This window comes from Syngnathoides biaculeatus, chromosome 11, assembly GCF_019802595.1.
Source record: "Syngnathoides biaculeatus isolate LvHL_M chromosome 11, ASM1980259v1, whole genome shotgun sequence".
NCBI lineage: Eukaryota > Metazoa > Chordata > Actinopteri > Syngnathiformes > Syngnathidae > Syngnathoides > Syngnathoides biaculeatus.
The window spans coordinates 25,538,990-25,557,510 of NC_084650.1; the positions used below are offsets into that span (position 1 = coordinate 25,538,990).

Consider the following 18,521-nt stretch of genomic DNA (forward strand, 5'->3'; position numbering starts at 1 on the left):
TCCAAGTTCAATTGTGAAGTAGCTGCAGCAGCAGCAGGATGTTGTCGTTTCCTGGGTGGATGACCAAAATTGCTACCCCACCCACCGGTCACAAAATGGCCTACAGGCCTCATCTGTGTAAACTCAAATTCTGGGGAAAATATTCCGAATCACTCGCGTGTTAATACCTTCGTTTGGTTTGCAAGCAAAATGCCCATAATGTGTGCGCATTAATGGAATGTCTGTTAGCGTAACTGCTCTCTTATGCATGACGCAAATAGTAAGGGATCAGCGGTAAACGAGGCCACGCATTGTCTGCCCCCCGCCCTCCCTCGGCTTGTCAGGAAGCAAGCTGATTGGCCGAGGCCTAGCAAAGAGTGCCCGGGGATCCAAAACTGCAGGCCGCACTTAGCTTACCGTCAAAAATAAACCACAAACAATAATAGACAAAACGGAGGAGGGGGAGAAAACACCAAAAGAGTCCGAAGACGGCGTTATCAGGTAACTTTGCTTTGGCCCAATACGAATGGAATGTGGTTTAATTCGAAAGGGCCCAGTCGGCCGCAGCGGGCCTCTTTGAGCCCTGTCGAAAAACAACCTGGACATAATGCGGCGCCACCTAGCTTAGCAGGCTAGCTAGCCACTCGGACGAACGGTGTTGGGCGCATCTGTTCGAAGAAACATCGAATTGCTGCATTTAGACACGTTTGTTCATCGCCTTCCCCGGTGAAGCCGTGATTCTTGTATCGCCGTGGGCGATGAATGCCGTATTATGTGGTTTTAAAGCAACGAACAACTGAACACGCCTAGCCGTTATTGCTAAAACAAAATGGCGCTGGGCGGGTCGGTTGTAGCTTGTGGCTAGTTAGCCAACCGGTGGATGGAAGGCGGTAGCCAGCCTTAAGAAAAACGTTGCGGAACTTTGGCAGTGTATTACGCGTGGCCGATCAATTGTAATATTTACAGACATTAATAGACATGTGGCTTCACAGTTAAATGAATAGCAACGGAAAGTATGCCCATTGAATGCACATCGGGTAACGCGTACTTTTTGTATTGAGCAGTGACGTGACGACAGTGCATTTCCTCCCACTGTTAACATGCAAGACTCCCACAGTTGCAAGACTTGCGGGGTTGTCCTGCCCACTTTGGAGGACAGCTCGCTTCTCCCAACTGAGAGCTCGCCATCAGGCTCAACTAGCTCCAGGTGTATAGTTACATGGACCCACGTTAATTAAAGGCGTCTGTAGTACTTTTGGTTGGCAGATGACGGAGCCAGTGGTCAACAACGTGTCATTCATTTTCCTGATGTACTACAGTGTTCTTCACGTATAGTAATCAACACTGCAGCAGACATGGTCCTTCACTGACACTGAAGTTGAAAAGACTGTATTATTAATATTGATCTGTCACGAGGTGGCACCACCACCTCAGCTAGTAAAGCGTTGGCCTCACAGTACTGAGGACCCGGGTTTGATCCCTGTGTGGAGTTTGCATGTTCTCCCCGTGCCTGCGTGGGTTTTCTCCGGGCACTTCAGTTTCCTCCCACATTCCCCAAAATGTGCAACATTAATTGGACACTCTAAATTGCCACTTCGGTGTGATTGTGAGTGTGGCTGTTTGTCTCTATGTGCCCTGCGATTGGCTGGCAACCAGTTGAGGGTGTACCCCGCCTCCTGCCCGTTTACATCTAGGATAGGCTCCAGCACTCCCCGGGACCCTCGTGAGAATAAGTGGCAAAAGAAAATGGATGGATATGTCATTATGGCAATTAATGGCCGGTATTTTGGGGGAAGGTTGTTTATTTTTGTTTGTTTGTTTTACCAGAGGGATCAATCGCGTCAGTGGGAAGAATGATGACTAATAAGCTGTTTTTATTTTAAGGCTCTGATCATCAAATGTGAAGGTATATTTAAAACTTCTTTTTTTGGGGGGGGATACACAACATAGTATTTTTATATACACACTTATGCTGTTCATGATGTTTGTCATTATAGTTTTCAGCTATTTTTTGATCTCCTGGGGTGAAACATGGATCAAGGAGGTGGTGTGTTGGAGTTACACACACAGGAGCTGAAGATGCCCCATGCTATGATCATGCAAGACTTTGGTAGGTCATTAGTGAGTATTTTTTGAAGTGTGAGTTAAATTTCTACCAAATCATTGTGGTGTAGAAGTGTGGTAGTTTTAAAATGTATATTTACTCTGGGTAATACACTCAGTAACCTGTTAACCTTATTATGAATTTTGGATGGGTGTCTCAAATATCTGCTACACAGTTATGAAGTTTTAGGTCCAAATCTCGTCTGTGGCTTCCTTTGCATTTGCATTTTCTCCGCAGTTTTCTCCTGATAGTCCAGCTTCCTCCTACTTGAGCATCATCCTGGCAACGTTCATGTGTGCAATAGTCACATCCCAGGTCCTGGGATGTACCACAGTACCTTACCTTCAAAGTACACAATATTCCCCAAAGTATTAGCTCACCTGGCTTGAATCACATGATTTGAAGTGATATCCACATATCATGCTCCTTCAATGCTGGCAGCTCGATCCATTTCCGCACATCCACACACAGACGTAATTTCTGAAGATTACTCCACAGCGAACTAATATGCGAGTGCATCCACCTAAGGAACGGGCTGTGCTCTTGGGACCTGCTTTAAATAAGGATTTGACAACACCGGAGAAAACACTTCCATTGCTTCTCCTTTCAAGATATAATCTTGGAGTCCTCCAGGAGGTTTTTAGTAAACTTCATGAGGGCTTTCATGTGTCTTGCATTGAACAGAAGCATCTGTTGGACCAATCTACCATAAAACAGCGACTGGTGAAGGGCTGCAGTGATTGTGGACTTTCTAGAACTTTCGCCCATATCCTGATTGCATCTCTGAAACACAATGATCGTTGGGTTCTTCTTAACTTGTCTCACGAAGGCTCTTGTCTACCAATCACTCAGTTTGGCCGGACAGCTAGCTCTAGGAAGACTTCTGGTCGTCCCAAACAATTAAATCGTCAATTTAAGGATTATGGAAGCCAGTAAAAGTGGAATCAAACTCTTCTTCTTGTACTTTCGGCTTGTCCCGTTAGGGGTCGTCACAGCGTGTCATCTTTTTCCATCTAGGCCTATCTCGTGCATCAACCTATCTCAGACCGACTGTCCACATGTCCTCCCTCACAACATCCATCAACCTTTTCTTTGGTCTTCCTCTCGCTCTTTTGCCTGGCAGCTCCATCCTCAGCACCCTTCTACCAATATATTCACTCTCTCGCCTCTGAACATGTCCAAACCATCGAAGTCTGCTCTCTCTAACCTTGTCTCCAAAACATCCAACTATGGGTGTCCCTCTAATGAACTCATTTCTAATCCTATCCAACCTGTTCACTCCAAGCGAGAACCTCAGCATCTTCATTTCTGCTACCTCCATTGTTTCTTCAGTGCAACCGTCTTTAATACGTACATCATGGCCGGCCTCGCCACAGTTTTATAAACTTTGCCCTTCTTACTGGCAGATACTCTTCTCTCACATAGAACACCAGACACTTTCCGCCAACTGTTCCACCCCGTTTGGACCTGTTTCTTCACTTCCTTACCACGCTCTCCATTGCTCTGTATTGTTGACCCCAAGCATTTGAAGTCGAATAAAGTGGTTGAAGTGGAATAAAACAAAGGGTGAAATTTTAAGGGCGTCTGAATACTTTCTGTACTCACTCTGTGGGCCGCCATATATGCAACAATACTTGCGAATAAGAGTGTGTGTCTTACTTGGAAGAAGCAGTTAAATAGGATGCACCAGGCGGCCAATCATATTGCCATAGGCTGTTTTCTACTCTAATGGAATTTCTAACAATGATCAAGACAGCTTTCTCTCAGAGAGCCCAAAGTCAACTGGACTTATTAATGACCCTAATGAGGACAATTTTTAGATTTGATCATTTCCATACAAGTGTAAACGGAAGTTAACTAGTCTTTTTTGGTTAAAAACTCTGAAAACACTCTTGTCTTTAAGTAATAATCATAGTGTCGTTGCTGGACCTCACAATACACAATGTTTTCTCTCTTTTCACTCTTAATTTCACAGTTGCAGGGATGGGTGGCTTGGCACACATTGACGGAGATCACATCGTGGTCTCTGTGCCTGAGGGCATGCTCCTCTCTGACGTGATGACGGACGAGGGCATCCTCCTGGAGCACGAGCTTGAGGTGGAGGGCCTGGAAACTCACGTCGTCGAAGGCCTGGAAACCGAAGTAGTCGAAAGTTTACACGCAGATGTCGAGGGACTGGAGGCGGAGGTGGTTGAAGGGCTACAGACACAAGTGGTAGAGCTGGAGGCTCAGGTTGTGGAAGGCCTAGAAGGAGAAGTCGAGGTGGAGGGTCTGGAAACCGAAGTGGACGTGGAGGACCTGGAAGCTCATGTTGTTGAGGGCCTTGAGGAGGAAGTGGAAGTGGAGGGCTTGGAAGCAGAGGTTGTTGAGGGTCTGGAAGTGGATGTAGAAAGCCTGCAGTCTCAGGATGTAGATGGCCATGAAATAGGTGCGGAGGACATGGTGCATTCAGAACACAGTGTGATCATGCCAGAAAACATCCTGGGAACAGAGGTTGCAATAGAGGAAGCTTTGGAGCACCACCACGTGCTAACCTCGGACCTTATCCAGGATGCCAACCACCATGACGACATGTCGGACCAGGTGTTTGTAGCAGAGCTTCTTTCGGACCAGGATAACACTCTCGACCACCAACTTGTCGCAGAGGGCTTGATGGTGACAGAGGCTAATGCGGAGACCATCATCCACCAACAACTTCCCTCCGAGGCTGTTCCTTTGCAGATGGATGAGGATGACGATGGGAGAAGCAGCTCTGAAGATTACCTCATGATCTCTTGTAAGATAGTCTTCCATCTACAACACTCTTTCTAATTGTGCTGTCGGTTTTTTGAGGTTTGTTATTTTTGCCATTTAGTGGACGAGGTTGGGGAGAAGTTGGACATAGGAGACACTCCTCTAGAGATTAGCACTGAGGTGATGGAAGACAAGGAGTGCAAGGAGGAGGATAGCGGAGATGTCATCAAAGTCTACATTTTCAAAGCTGAGGCAGATGATGATTTGGGCAAGTTGCTAAATCATTATTATGGACTATGGTATGTGTGTATTTGGACTCAAACCCCCCCCCCCACCTCCCTTTTCTCTAGGTGGGACAGAGGTGATCACTGAGGATGATTACCAAAATGGCCACCCTGACCGCGAAGCTGCATCATCAGGAAGACTTGGAGTTGGGCGTGACAAGATGGTCTACATGGCAGTCAAGAAGCAGCCCAAAATAGAAGAGGACGATGAAGAAGACAGTGACGATGACATCAGTAGGTTTTTGTGTCACCGTCTCAAAAGCGTTTGTGCATTTTCATGAATTTGGTTGGAGGGCTGTAAACAACAAATAGCTGCATTCGTAGACAGTATGACTGCGTCAGTGATATGCTAAACTGGTTTTGTGCAGGTAATACTATAAATCAGGTTAAAAACGGCTCAGCGACACCGTTTCTACAAATCCGAGAAGGTTTGGCCACAAACCGTGTCCTCAAACCTAAAGCCAAGAAAAAGAAGAAAGGGGACATTCGGCAATGTCAAACTGGTAGGAGCTGTAGACACTTCTTTATACTGGCTTTTGGTGTGATAACGTGCCAGATAAATCAGATGTTACTCAACTTCCTCTTTCAGCTGTCATTATTGGGCCTGATGGCATGCCCCTGACAGTCTACCCGTGCCACATATGTGGAAAGAAGTTCCGCTCACGAGGCTTCCTCAAATGCCATATGAAAAACCACCCGGACCACCTCTTAAAGAAGAAGTACCAGTGTACAGACTGCGACTTCACCACGAACAAGAAGATCAGCTTCCACAACCATTTGGAGAGTCACAAGCTGCTGAGCCACAACAGCGAGCGCTCCCCAGAATACACAGAGTACGCAAGGCGCTACCATGAGTCCAGTCCCCTTGGTTCTGACAAACTCATCGTCAAGGACCGCGAGCCCAAGCTGCATCACTGCAAGTATTGCGACTACGAGACCGCAGAGCAAGGCCTGCTCAATCGTCACCTGCTGGCCGTGCACAGTAAAAACTTTGCACACGTGTGCGTCGAGTGCGCCAAAGGCTTTCGCCACCCGTCCGAGCTGAAGAAGCACATGCGGACCCACACGGGTGAGAAGCCCTATCACTGTCCGCACTGCGAGTTCCGCTGCGCGGATCAGTCCAACTTAAAGACTCACATCAAAAGCAAGCACGGCGCAGATCTGCCTTTCAAGTGCAGCCATTGCCCACAAGCGTATGCCGACGCGCGGGAACTCCAGCGTCACATAGAGATTGTGCAAGGCCACAAGACGCATCAGTGTCCACACTGTGAGCACAAGAGCACCAACTCCAGTGACCTGAAAAGACACATCATCTCAGTGCACACCAAGGACTTTCCTCACCAGTGTGACGTGTGCGAGAAAGGCTTTCACAGGCCCTCGGAGTTGAAGAAGCACACCGAGACACACAAGGGCAGCAAGCTGCACCAGTGCCGGCACTGTAACTTCAACGCTCCCGACACGTTCACCCTGAGTCGCCATATTCTGTCCCTGCACACCAAGGAACTTCCATTTAAGTGCAAGCGCTGCCGGCGAGGTTTCCGACAACCGGCGGAGCTGAAGAAACACATGAAGACGCACAGCGGTAGGAAGGTTTATCAGTGCCAGTATTGTGAGTACAACAGTACGGACGCTTCTGGCTTCAAGCGCCACGTCATCTCCATTCACACCAAGGACTACCCCCACCGCTGCGACTACTGCACCAAGGGCTTCAGGAGGCCTTCGGAGAAGAGCCAGCACATAGCCAGACACCACAAAGACATGCTTATGTAACGTCATCACACTTGCGCTCAATTCACCCCCCCCCCTCCCCCCAGTAAATCTGTGTGCACACACATGGAGGTAATTTTAGTGTATTAAAAATTAAATGGTGTAGGCTGTTGAAGGCAACATTATATTTGCTGTTCTGTATTGTAATGGGTGTAAAACTCCTCCCGATGCCTGAACACATTTTAGATGGGAGGGAAATCTTAAAAAACAAAAAAACATGACACCGCGCACTGAGTGGGACAAGCATAACTTGTGTTGGGTTTTTTGTTGCTGAAAATCATGTAAGAGCATATTCAGGGTTTCAAATGTCTATATTTTTATACCCACTGAGCTGAAATGCTGCAGGAGAATTACTTTGTCCTGGAAAATGGAAAATGTCGGTTCATGAGGATCATGTTAGTTTTCTTCCATACTACCAGTTAGTATCTTAATTAACCAGTTTTTAGCTTGATTTTTTTTTTTTTTTTTTTTTTCCTCCCACTGCCATGTGTTGCACCGTTCTCAAGCTCCATGAAGGCTTTTTAGTGATGTTGACACGACGCACCTTAGCACATAATTTTATCACCACCTTTTGAATTTCCCTCAAATTGATAATCGGTGATATGACCACAATCTGCTAAAAATGTATCAAACCAGGGTTTTGAGACTGATCAGATCAGTCTAACAAATATGACCTAGTTGGTGCTACATTGAGACGTTTTTTTTAAGAAATGGTTAAGTGGTTGGATTTGTTTTGGCCAACCGCTTGGTGGTCACATGCGACAAAGTTACATCATGCATGCCGTTACTTCTGACAGAGATGTGCTCACCTAACAGTACAGTCGCAATCATGCCTTACATCTGCTGGTCTTTCTCCCTTAAGCACTGATTAACACAGCAAATCTTACACTTTCCCCCCCCTCCCCCTTAAACATACTGTATCAATATCATTCTCTCGGAGATTGTGTTTGAGTCAGTAGAAGGCACTTTAATAACTTGTATTTTTTTGTATTTTAACTACATGTACGGGGTTTATATATGTATATGGATGTATATACATAAAAGATAAACCCAGGATAAAAAAAGATTACACAGCTTTGTGAGTGGGTAAATGTTATCTATAGCAAGTGGGCACAATACAGTTGTGGAAAGTGATGAGTTCAACCATTTATTGTTCTGGTCCATGGCAAAGTGTTTGGGTTTTGTGTTTGGTTTGTGCTCACAAGTTCCCTGACCCTCATCCTGCAGTCCTATACGTAAACCTAGCCCAAATCCCACATTTGGGATTATACTCTTGTCGGTGGTCATCATATTGGCATTAGTCTATAAAGTATGCACATATGCTGTCTCCATAAAATTGTGGAATATATTAAAATCCCTGCATTTCATATATCTTAGTCTATATTTCCTTTCCACCTGATTGTTGATCAATTACTGGTGGGGGAAGAAACCTTTTTTTCCCCCTGATATGACGGCTCAATCGGTCAGAAGTTTTGCATTAGCATATGCGCATGGGCAAAAAAAAATTCACTCCCTCTGTTAATGAAATGAGAACCCACAGTGACCACAGAAACAACTTTAATCTCACAAATGTACCCAACAAAGAAAAAAAAGGACATTGACCAATGAAAAACAGGTTGAGTTATTTAGAAAAAGAAAAAAAAACTCATGAAACAGGTCTGGACAAAAGTGATGGTACCTCCTAGAAAAAAAAACTGAAAATCATTTGACCATAGCGACTCATTGAAACAAGGTGACACTCTCAATATAGCATCACGTGTCTTGAATAAAAGTTGTAATCAGTCAACTGGCCTATTAAAAGGTGAAGCAACTCGGGCCGTTCGCTTCGAGCTATGGTTCAGAATCATTTTGTGGCCCTGCGGTGCATTTTTTTACTGTTGTGAATGACTCTGACAAAACAATGTTTGACAAAGTAATTTCTTTGGAAGTGCTTATTTTGAAATAAGTCAATTTTTCAGTGATTTATTCAAGAGCAAGATTATGTAAACTGGGGTGCAGTAATTTTTCCTCTTTAGTGAGGTATTAATGTACCTTACTTGCAATGCAATAAATAGCCTCCCTTTGAAAAATTAAGAAATGTTGGAAAATGCAGTTTTTGATAAACCTCAGTGATGGTTATTTATGCAGCAGGCGCGGTCCTGCTTGTGGTTCAAGCTGAGGCGACAACCACAGCCCAAGTAGCGAGTGGAGTGCAGCAACCACTGGGCTGGCTGAATGGCCAGAAGGCTGACGTAGGCGCTCGGAATCTGTTCAAGTATACCCACAATGTACTGTAAACTCCAGTCGCCCATACAAACTACACAATCTTTATCCCAACTGAGCTGAATATTACTATTAAAAAAACAATAAGTACATATTTTGAGTGCAACCTGCGTGGGTGTTGTATACTGCCATCAATCTTCGATGCAAACTCACCAGTGCATCCTGACCCTGTCGTGTAGTTCACAGCTGGGGAGCAAGGCTTCAGACGTCAACACTTTCGGTTCCTCCCTTGAATGAAGGCAGCCTCGACACACACTTTGCAGAAATTCCCCTTCCATTACTTGACACACGCCTTGAAGACTCGGTACATCAGGAACGTCACTAGTGACAGGTAACCGCTGTGCTGTTCGGTGGCATGGTGTGGACCACAGATACAGACAAGCACGTAAAAGGTAAAGACAAGACCATCTTGAAACACCTTGATGTTCCTGTGACTACAGTAGCGCATAGTCAGAAATTTAAGCTCTACAGATGAACCAACCTCCCCAGACATGATCACGAGCGGAAAACTGAAGAGGTGGATAATACAAATGGTAGCAAAATTGTTCAGAACACCCTCCAAAGAAATTACAGATCACCGCTAAGGTCAAGGGATGTAAGTGTCAGATCACATCATCCGTTGATGTTTTAGCCAAAGTGGACTTAAGGGGAGTCAACCAAGGATGACGCCTCTGTTAAAACACTTGAAAAAGCAAGACTGAAATTTGCCACACTGCAAGTTTGACAAGACAGAAAGTTTCTTTCAAATCAAAACGAACTTTTTGGCAAAGCAGAGACGCAAAACTGAAGCATACCAAGAAAAGAACACTATTCCTACTGCGACGCACGGATAAGTCTGTTACGCTCTGGGGCCGCGTAGCTTCATCTGGCACATGGTGTTCTGAATTTGTGCGCGATACAATGAAATCTCAAGACTGTCAAGGTAATCTAGAAAGAAATGTGCTGTGTAGTGTCAGAAAACTTGTTCTTAGTTGCAGATCATAGGTCTTGCAACCAGTTAATTGGATAAAACTCATTATTAAAAACACCCAATGATGGCTAAGCGCAAAATATTGAAGTGGCCCACTATGGACCTTGATCTAAATTCTATTGAACATCTGCAGAAGGGTCTGAAACAGTTCATCTAGAGAACTTGAGATCACGAGAGCAATTTGCTCATAAAGAGAAGCCCAAACTATCTCCTTAGAGGTGTCGAAGTCTCAATGAAGATATCATATAAATCCTTTGCTGTGACTCTGTCATAAGTTTATGCAACTAATTTTTCATTTAAGCGTACCATCCTTTTTGTCCTGACCATTTTTCATGAATTTGTTTTTAAAATAATTCTGTTCGACCACAATTGAAAACCAATGTCTGATTGTTCATTGGTTAATTTTGATCAATTTATTCATTTGTCCGACTGGGGTTGTTTCTGTGACCGCTCTTTCTATTTATTTATTTATTATTAACAGACATATTTCATCCATCTGTGAAATGCGATTGGTCAATCCCCAATCAGAATTACCATTGGAGGCTTCCACAACAACTGGGATTCATGTTCGTGGCTGTGACTCGAATACAATTTGGCGTTCAAATCACGTTTTGCAGGAAAGTGCCTCAAGTCTGACAAAACATGGGAGTTCAGACCATCAGCATGTTATATGAAACATGACATCAGATCAGGTAGTGTGCACTGTAAAGTAGTGGTTCTCAACTTTTTGGTGGGTTTAGGGGGTATATTTCTGATTGACCCTGACACCTCCCACACCCCACTTGCGTTTGTATGACATTGCTAACACTGAGAACTGCACAATACTCCTTCCCCACCCCCCACTCCCCCAAAAAAAAGCAAAATTAGCTAACGATCGCTTTTAAAAATACAATACTTGGATTTCTTTTAGACCGAGAAAACAACACAATTCACCACAAATTATTCTCTTAAATACGACGAGGAGGCTTCCACCTTATTAGCTATCAATCAAAACCTTCACTGATGTTGTCGCTGCAGAGGTTGAAAAAAAAATTACTTGGGCAAAGTCAGGAGGACTTTATTACAGATATCTGTGTGGCGTATCAGGATTATCTCCCTTCTGGGTCAGTAGAGGATGACGCCTGTCATGCCGAAGAAAGATTTACTGCTTCCAGCTTTGCTGAATAAAAATGTTTATTGACGGCTAGCAGGCAGAGGTGGGACCGAGTAAGTCACAAGTTAGTCTCAAGTCTTTGCCGCCCAGTCCCGGGTTGAGTCTCAAGTCGAGACAGGAAAGTCTCGAGTCAAGTACCAAGTCATAGACTTTAAGTCTTAGGCTTGCGTTGAAAGGATTAGCGCAAAAGAAAAATGTCATCCAGAAAATAAAAAGCTAAAGTACAGATACTTGACAAATACTTCAGTATGTTCTTCCTTTTGCCTGCAACCCACTCGGATAGACTCCAGCTGCCTGTGACTCTGAAAGGAGAATCATTGTGGGAAAACAGAGAGATGCAAGTACAAAGTCTGATAAGCTATAGCGTGTAATCCGAAGTAGACGGAGACAAATGAGTTGACCTCAGCCGCCTGCTCACTTTCTGAGAAACATCTCTTGCATTCTGACGCGGTTGCCAATGGCGACCGCCAATGCCGCAGCTATCAAAATGCCGGTCATGAATCTTCCCTTTATTTCCCGGCATTTTGTCAGAGTGAAGCACGAGAGGCTGTCTTGGAAGGGAGCACAGCTCCACGTGACGAGCCGCCGTCGCAGCTCAATTATCGGCTTGTTTGGAGTCAGCGGAGCTTCAAACCCACGCCCACCTCCAAGCCGCAGAGCAGCCTCTTCAGTATTTCCTGTGGAGAGACACAGAAAATTCAAAGGACGGAAGGGCCGCTTTTACCTTCTTTGACTTGAACTCTCAAAAAATCAATCCATCAACTATATGCTGTGCTTCTTTTTTTAAGTGCGACATCACATTTTTCGCTTCAAGTTGGCGAAGCAAATTCGAACCCACAATTCCAGTGAAGTTGGGAACACAATACATCCATCCATTACCCAAGCCGCTTATCCTCATAAGGGTCATGGGAAAGCTTTGGGCGAAAGGCAGACTACATCCTGCGCTGATCCCCAGTCAGTCCCAGGCAGATATCGATCCCACACTGCCCGCACCGAAGGCAGGCGTGTGTACCACTACACCATCAGTGACTCAAACACATTTCAACTATCTGCAAATCCTTAACAAACAATATCCAACTGAATACTACAAAGACAAGATATTTCATGTTGATCAACTTTATTGACTTTCCAAGTCTGAACGCATTTTGAGTTTGACGCCAGCAACTCATTCCCCCCAAAAATCTGGCAAAGGGGCAAGTTTACGACTGTGTTATATCACCTTTCCTTTTACCACCTCAAATGGGAGTCACGACACTCATTTTTAAAGCTTTGCAAGTACTGCTTGCTTGATGAACAATTTCATTTGCTCAACAGTCCGGGGTCTCCATTGCCATATTTGCAATGGGAGACAGGTCTGGATCTGAGAATCTGGAGAAATCTCTCCCTGGAAGCGGCAAGGCCAAAAACCAACGTTGAATACATGTGACATTCGATCCATTCGGGTGGCAGTGAATTCATTCAGAAATCCATTTAGCCAGTTTTCACAGTTTGTCCCTACATCCACTTTAAAACTGCAAGTTAAAGCTTCACCCCGTAAAAACAACAGCAATGTATTAACAACATCCAGATATGGTGGTGGCTTTTCTTGGCTCGAACTCATCAGAGATGAATCGACCAAAAAATGGAAAAGGTTGTCGGCTGTGGTATAATGATTCCACGTTCCGTATTGTTTTTTGGAACTAATGTGCATCGGGTCCATCGAGCTAACATCCCAAATTCATTGGAATTTGGGTTTGTATTTTCTGTTACATGTGTTGCGCCACTGTTTGTGTTCAAATAAATGTTGCTTAAAGGGATATTACACAATTTGTTACTTCGTCTTAAGGCATTTAAGTGTTTCTTATGTGCTAGCATTAGGCTAACTATGATTTTCTGGCAAAGTCACGCCGTTCCCCTAAAGACATTTTGTAATTTAGTTTTTTTTATGAATTTTTTGAAGGATTGTTTGTCATCTGCCAAACTGCTGCGTATTCTTGTGAAGTGAGGTGACTTGAGTTCACTGTCACCATACAGAGTTCACAACTCTAGTTTTTGTTCGCATCTCAAACCAAAATAATAATAATAATAATAATAATTAAAGGGCTGGTTGTATCCAAGAGAAAAACTCGCAAGTTCGTTATAGCTTGTTTCTCAAGGCACCATTGCACTGGGAGCATTTGTGAGGGTTGTCGCACTTGTCCCACTTTTTCAACACCCACACTTTTCTAAAACTAGCTTTTGCAGACCATTTCAAACATTATTTTCAGGCCACCCCATCCCCAAAAAATTGGACACTCCTGCCTCCGAAGGCCATCACTGATGAGGTCGTGAGGAGATAAGCCACGTGCGTGCAAAAGGTCGGCGCCATTTACTTGATGGATTTTTACACGTCTCGGTTGATTATAATGATGCACCTGCCGGGAGAAAATCCAGGAACACGTGCTGATGTGCAAGGAGAAGTGATGAGCCATTATCGAATCGAAGCATAATTTAATCATATCCGTAAACCAAACCATTTGGATTAGTTTAGAGTGCAAGAGATTCAGGTTCATGCAGCAGCATATGTTTTTGCATATTACTGTGAAAAGCAGGGAGCTGGGATTTTAGCCATCAAATCCTTTTCTTTTCGTTTTTCTTTTTTTTTTTTTTTTTGGCAGGCATCTTTGACACATTCCTTACCCTGCATGCGCTGGCCCACTTAGTAAGCGCAGACCAAACCAGATTTCCTCAGACAAGGCCCCACTGCTTCCAAGTAGTCGGAGATTGGAGAGGCCTGTGGGAAATTACAATGCGAAGACTAGAGCCGGGGCGACAGAGTCAGCAAAAAAAAAAAAAAAAAAAGACTACTTGCAAAAGACAGCTATTGATTAGACTGTGTGACACTTGAGGTGGCATCAATTGCATTTTTTCACTCCACATTTTTAGGTTTTGTGGTCTTAAAGTCTACTGGATGGAAGTTATAACAAATCAACCAGGAATGTGACTTGGACTAGCAACTTGTTCATTCATTGTTCATTTATGAGCATTCCATTTCAATATTGAAGAATGGTCTAAATGAAACTGGCTGCGCTTGTGTGTTCAGGGAGTGAAATTTTAAATGTATATTCATAATGTTTTACTGCATCAATAATGTTATTGTGATCATTCTGCATTCCAAAACTTGCGTTTGATTTTATCTATGTTGTGTCATCTAGATGTATTTTTATCTTGGAAAAAATATCATTCATTCCTAAATACTTTTATGGTGTATTTAGTGTAAAATATTTTTTTAAAAAATGATTCACACGTTATATTTTTGTTATGGTAATACAGTACACATAAAATACAACAATAACCATTTTTGTGGTCACAAACTGAAGGAGGCGGGCACAATACTGCATAATATTCGCTAGATGTCACTGTAATCACATCTTGCTCGGAACAAAAACATCCATGTCTGATTTGGACTCCATCAACTGCTTTTTAATACAACGTATTAATTTCAACTTCATTTTTTTCTGACCATCAAGTTTCATTATCATGAATGTTTACGCGTCTTCTATTGGCACCCTCGATGCAATGTAGAATGGCAACGATATACCATGAACCGCATTAAAAGTTCCCATTTTAAGGGTTATTTTAAAGAGATTTCGGTAAAATAGATTTTCTTTAGTCGTTAAATAATGAAGATTAAACTATTCTCTACTTGACGAAAGTTTAGTGATGGCTTGTTGTCAGCGTTCCCCTCATTTATCTTTGATTGAACGGCATTTTGTTTAATTAAAGCCAAATGCATTTCAAAAAATTTAAATATCAGAAAGTATTATTTGTTTATTTATTTACACATTTATCAGTTCAGCACCTAGCTGTTTTTGTTTTGCAAAAACATTTTGATTGTTTCTTCACATGTCTTATTTATTTATTTAAATTTCAAGATAAAATGGTAAAAAAAAAAAAAAATCAGGTAACCGAAATATGTATCTGTGCCTGGGGTTGAAAAATAACACGGTAGAGTACGTGAATTTCACTTTTTGAACTGAACTACTTAGAACAAATGCAAATATAACCCAGTTGCGCTATTACAACAGCAAATAATAATAATATTGTAAAGAAACAATCGGCAAGTGTATAAGAAAAAAGGAAAGGCTCTTATTTGAAATAAAGTGACGGTGGGGGCTGCGTGAGGGTGAGGGTCGGAGGGGGGGGGGAGTGCGCGTCACGTGTGGGCGTGGTTTATCTGGCGGAATAATGCGCCGCTAAGCCACACAGGAGCTCCAGTATGACCAAAGAGAGCCAAGCGGACGATGGAAAGCATTCAGGTATTCCTGTACGCCTTCCTCGTGTCTCACTACTTGTGGAACGTCGTTTTCATCTTGTGGCTCTTCGTGAGCGGGACCCCCACGGAGCTCAGCAACTATGGCTTGCCTCGTTGAAGTTGGCGAGGACGAGCGCAGAGACGCGCGTCCGAGGCTTTATTATGGTCTCTTGTGAAATTCCTGCGCTTCCTCTTCTGCGAGCCCAAGCAGGATTTCCGCAGGATATCTTTCACATAACGCTCCAGCCTGAAAATGCATCAAGTTTGGTAATCATGGAGAAAGGTGTCGTTTGAACGGTGCGTGCTCAACGGCGTATACCTTACACTTACTATTTTTTTCCCTTGTGCATGCTTACCTTTTTTTGTGACTCGGTAGTCAATCAATAAGGTGCAAGTGAAGTTTTCCCACAATTCAGCCATGGCTTTACCAGATAGTGGCATGTCCGCGGAGGAAGTTCCCTTCCCGGAGATCGTCGAGCTGAATGTTGGAGGTCAGGTGTACATAACCCGCTACTCCACGCTCACGAGTGTGCCCGACTCTCTTTTGTGGGAGATGTTCAGCCGCAAGTCGGCCAAAGGACTGGCCAGGGACACCAAAGGGCGTTTCTTTGTGGATCGGGACGGCTTCCTTTTCCGCTACATCCTGGACTACATGCGGGACCAGCATCTGGTCCTTCCGGACCACTTTCCCGAGCGCGGGCGGCTGCAGCGAGAGGCCGAGTTCTTCAAACTGCCGGAGCTCGTCAAGCAACTGGCTCCCAAAATCAGCAAGCAGAACTCTTTGGGAGATGACGGCTGTCAGAGCGACCCGGAGGATTCCTCGCCCGGGGCGGACTCCGCCCGGAATCTGGGGTCGCTCGCCGCGGCCTGCGCCAGCCTCGTGCCCGGCTCGACAGATGGGAAAAAATCCGGCTTCGTCACCATTGGCTACCGCGGCTCGTACACCCTCGGCCGCGACAGCCACACCGATGCCAAATTCCGTCGGGTGGCCCGGATCATGGTCTGCGGGAAGACATCCCTGGCCAAAGAGGTCTTCGGGGAGACCCTGAACGAGAGCCGCGACCCGGATCGCCCGCCGGAGCGCTACACGTCCCGCTACTATCTCAAGTTCACCTTCCTGGAGCAGGCCTTCGACAAGCTGGCCGACGCCGGCTTCCACATGGTGGCCTGTAACTCCACGGGAACCTGCGCCTTTGCCCACGAGCAGACGGACGACAAGATCTGGACCAGCTACACTGAATATGTGTTCTACCGTGAGTGACGCAATTGAACTACCCCCCCCCCCAACCCCCACCTATCCGCAAGTGTCCACTTTCTCTAGTAGATGTACTGTAGATGTTCAACCCTGGGCTCCACGCAATTCCTCCCATGAACGCAACCCACTCGTGACTCTTTGCACCTTGTCCCTTGCCACCCCCTGAGCTCCCCACCCCAACCTCCCTGTTTAGTTGTTCACTGCAGGAAATGGACCTTCCCTGTCCAACTACTTGTCATATTTCATCTCCCCCCAGTGAAGCACAACTGTTTCTATGAGCTGACTTTGTTCAATCGGTCACAAGCCTCGTCAGGGTGCTTCGAAAAAGGGCTTCAAAAGAGCGGCCATTGTGTACTGTCTGGCTTTCCTGCCCCTGTCTCAACTAGGTCCCGCTCCTCTGAACTAAATCACCGCTGTAATTGGACTTCTTATGAGCCTCGAGGGGGACGTTGAGCGCTAAAAGAAGCTACGTGTCCTGCGATTTTATGTCCTGTATCATACGACTGGGATGGTGTGTCTGCGCCACTTTCAGTTCTTACTTTCAGAGACAATGCAGTCACATGTTGAAAAGTAATGGAAGGCAGAACAAAGAGACACATTCTGGACAGAACAAAAAGGGTCTTACTGTGGTGTGTATATTGATTGTGCAATGAAGCTTTTAGTAGCTTAATCACCCACGCTGGGCGGGCACAGGACACGAGGGGGAAGGGGGTTACATCACGCTGCTTAATATTTGTAGTTGTGGTGACATCCTGGCGCATGACAGCAACCTCGCCTGCGTGTTTGGCAGCCATCTCGGTGAATGTCGCTGTGGTTTCATGTCAGTATTGTTTGAAGCTGTCGTTTAGTTGGAGTAAATCGCGAAATCGAAACGGTTAAATGAAGATGTATGGTCGGCCCCAAATCCGATGATTTCTCTCCGCTGTAGCTACGGCACTGATCAAGAAAGGTCTGCACGTCGAAATCCAATAGCAGCAGCAACATTTGACAACACACAATTTGGAAAACAGTTTAAGCACATATGCTGTTATCAGCATTTCGTATGAGAAATTTTTAAGTGGGAGTCTTCGGGGCCTTTTTGTCTGACATTTGTCGTGAAACGTGTGACGAAACATCCGCGTCGGAATGTTGGACCCGCCGGCTAAGACGGCGCTGAAATGAAGTGTTGCTCTCATATTTGTCAAATAAAGGATGTTCTTTCTACTTCATCTGCACTTTGGATCCTACGCGTTGTCTCATAGTCAGCAGTGACCCACATCCAACTCAAGCGGGAGGACATTTTGTGATTTGGTTATCAAAGTAAACCAATTAAAGATAGCCCTGAAATCCATCATCCATTTTCTTGTGTGCTTGTCCGGGGGCCGACCCCGAGTGACTCTAGGCGGCCGGCGGGGTGCGCCCAGGATTGGTCGACAGATAATTGCAGACCACTTTTAGACAAACAACCAATCATGCTCAAATTCACACCTCCAGACAAGTTAATGTCTTGAAGTAATCTGATGCGCCTTTGGACACCATCTTAATCTGATCCAAGCAGGACCAAGCGAAGTAAGTATGGTTTCCTGATATTGTACAGCATTTTCCATAGACAATTATGACCAAAGGATTTACACGATTTACAGGCAGCGTGCAATAAAACTTCCAACAGATTGTAAAATAGTTAGCAGCAGAGATATAATAAGTACTGAGAAACTGTGGGTTAAAAAAAAATAAACACACAAGAATAATTTGATCAGTTGTT

At 44.7% G+C, this 18,521-nt stretch overlaps 2 protein-coding genes across 3 annotated transcripts; both read left to right on the forward strand.

The window, feature by feature from the left end:
- The first annotated feature begins 64 nt into the window (after positions 1–64).
- znf711 (zinc finger protein 711) lies at positions 65–9,200 on the forward strand. 2 transcript variants are annotated; one of them, XM_061834322.1, is made up of 8 exons: positions 65–480; positions 1,807–1,885; positions 1,977–2,089; positions 4,059–4,859; positions 4,938–5,084; positions 5,167–5,334; positions 5,469–5,603; positions 5,690–9,200. In XM_061834322.1, exons 3-8 carry the CDS (start codon positions 2,011–2,013, stop codon positions 6,868–6,870), a joined length of 2,511 nt encoding a protein of 836 aa, XP_061690306.1. In that variant the 5' UTR covers positions 65–480; positions 1,807–1,885; positions 1,977–2,010; the 3' UTR covers positions 6,871–9,200. The 2 variants fall into 2 exon arrangements, with proteins under 2 accessions (XP_061690306.1, XP_061690307.1); XM_061834323.1 differs by lacking the exon at positions 65–480 and adding an exon at positions 513–1,186.
- Positions 9,201–15,195: 5,995 nt separating this feature from the next.
- Positions 15,196–18,328, forward strand: kctd12b (potassium channel tetramerisation domain containing 12b). Its single transcript, XM_061835611.1, has one exon. The coding sequence runs from the start codon at positions 15,944–15,946 to the stop codon at positions 16,784–16,786; it is 843 nt and encodes a 280-aa protein (XP_061691595.1). The 5' UTR covers positions 15,196–15,943; the 3' UTR covers positions 16,787–18,328.
- The last annotated feature ends 193 nt before the right edge of the window (positions 18,329–18,521 follow it).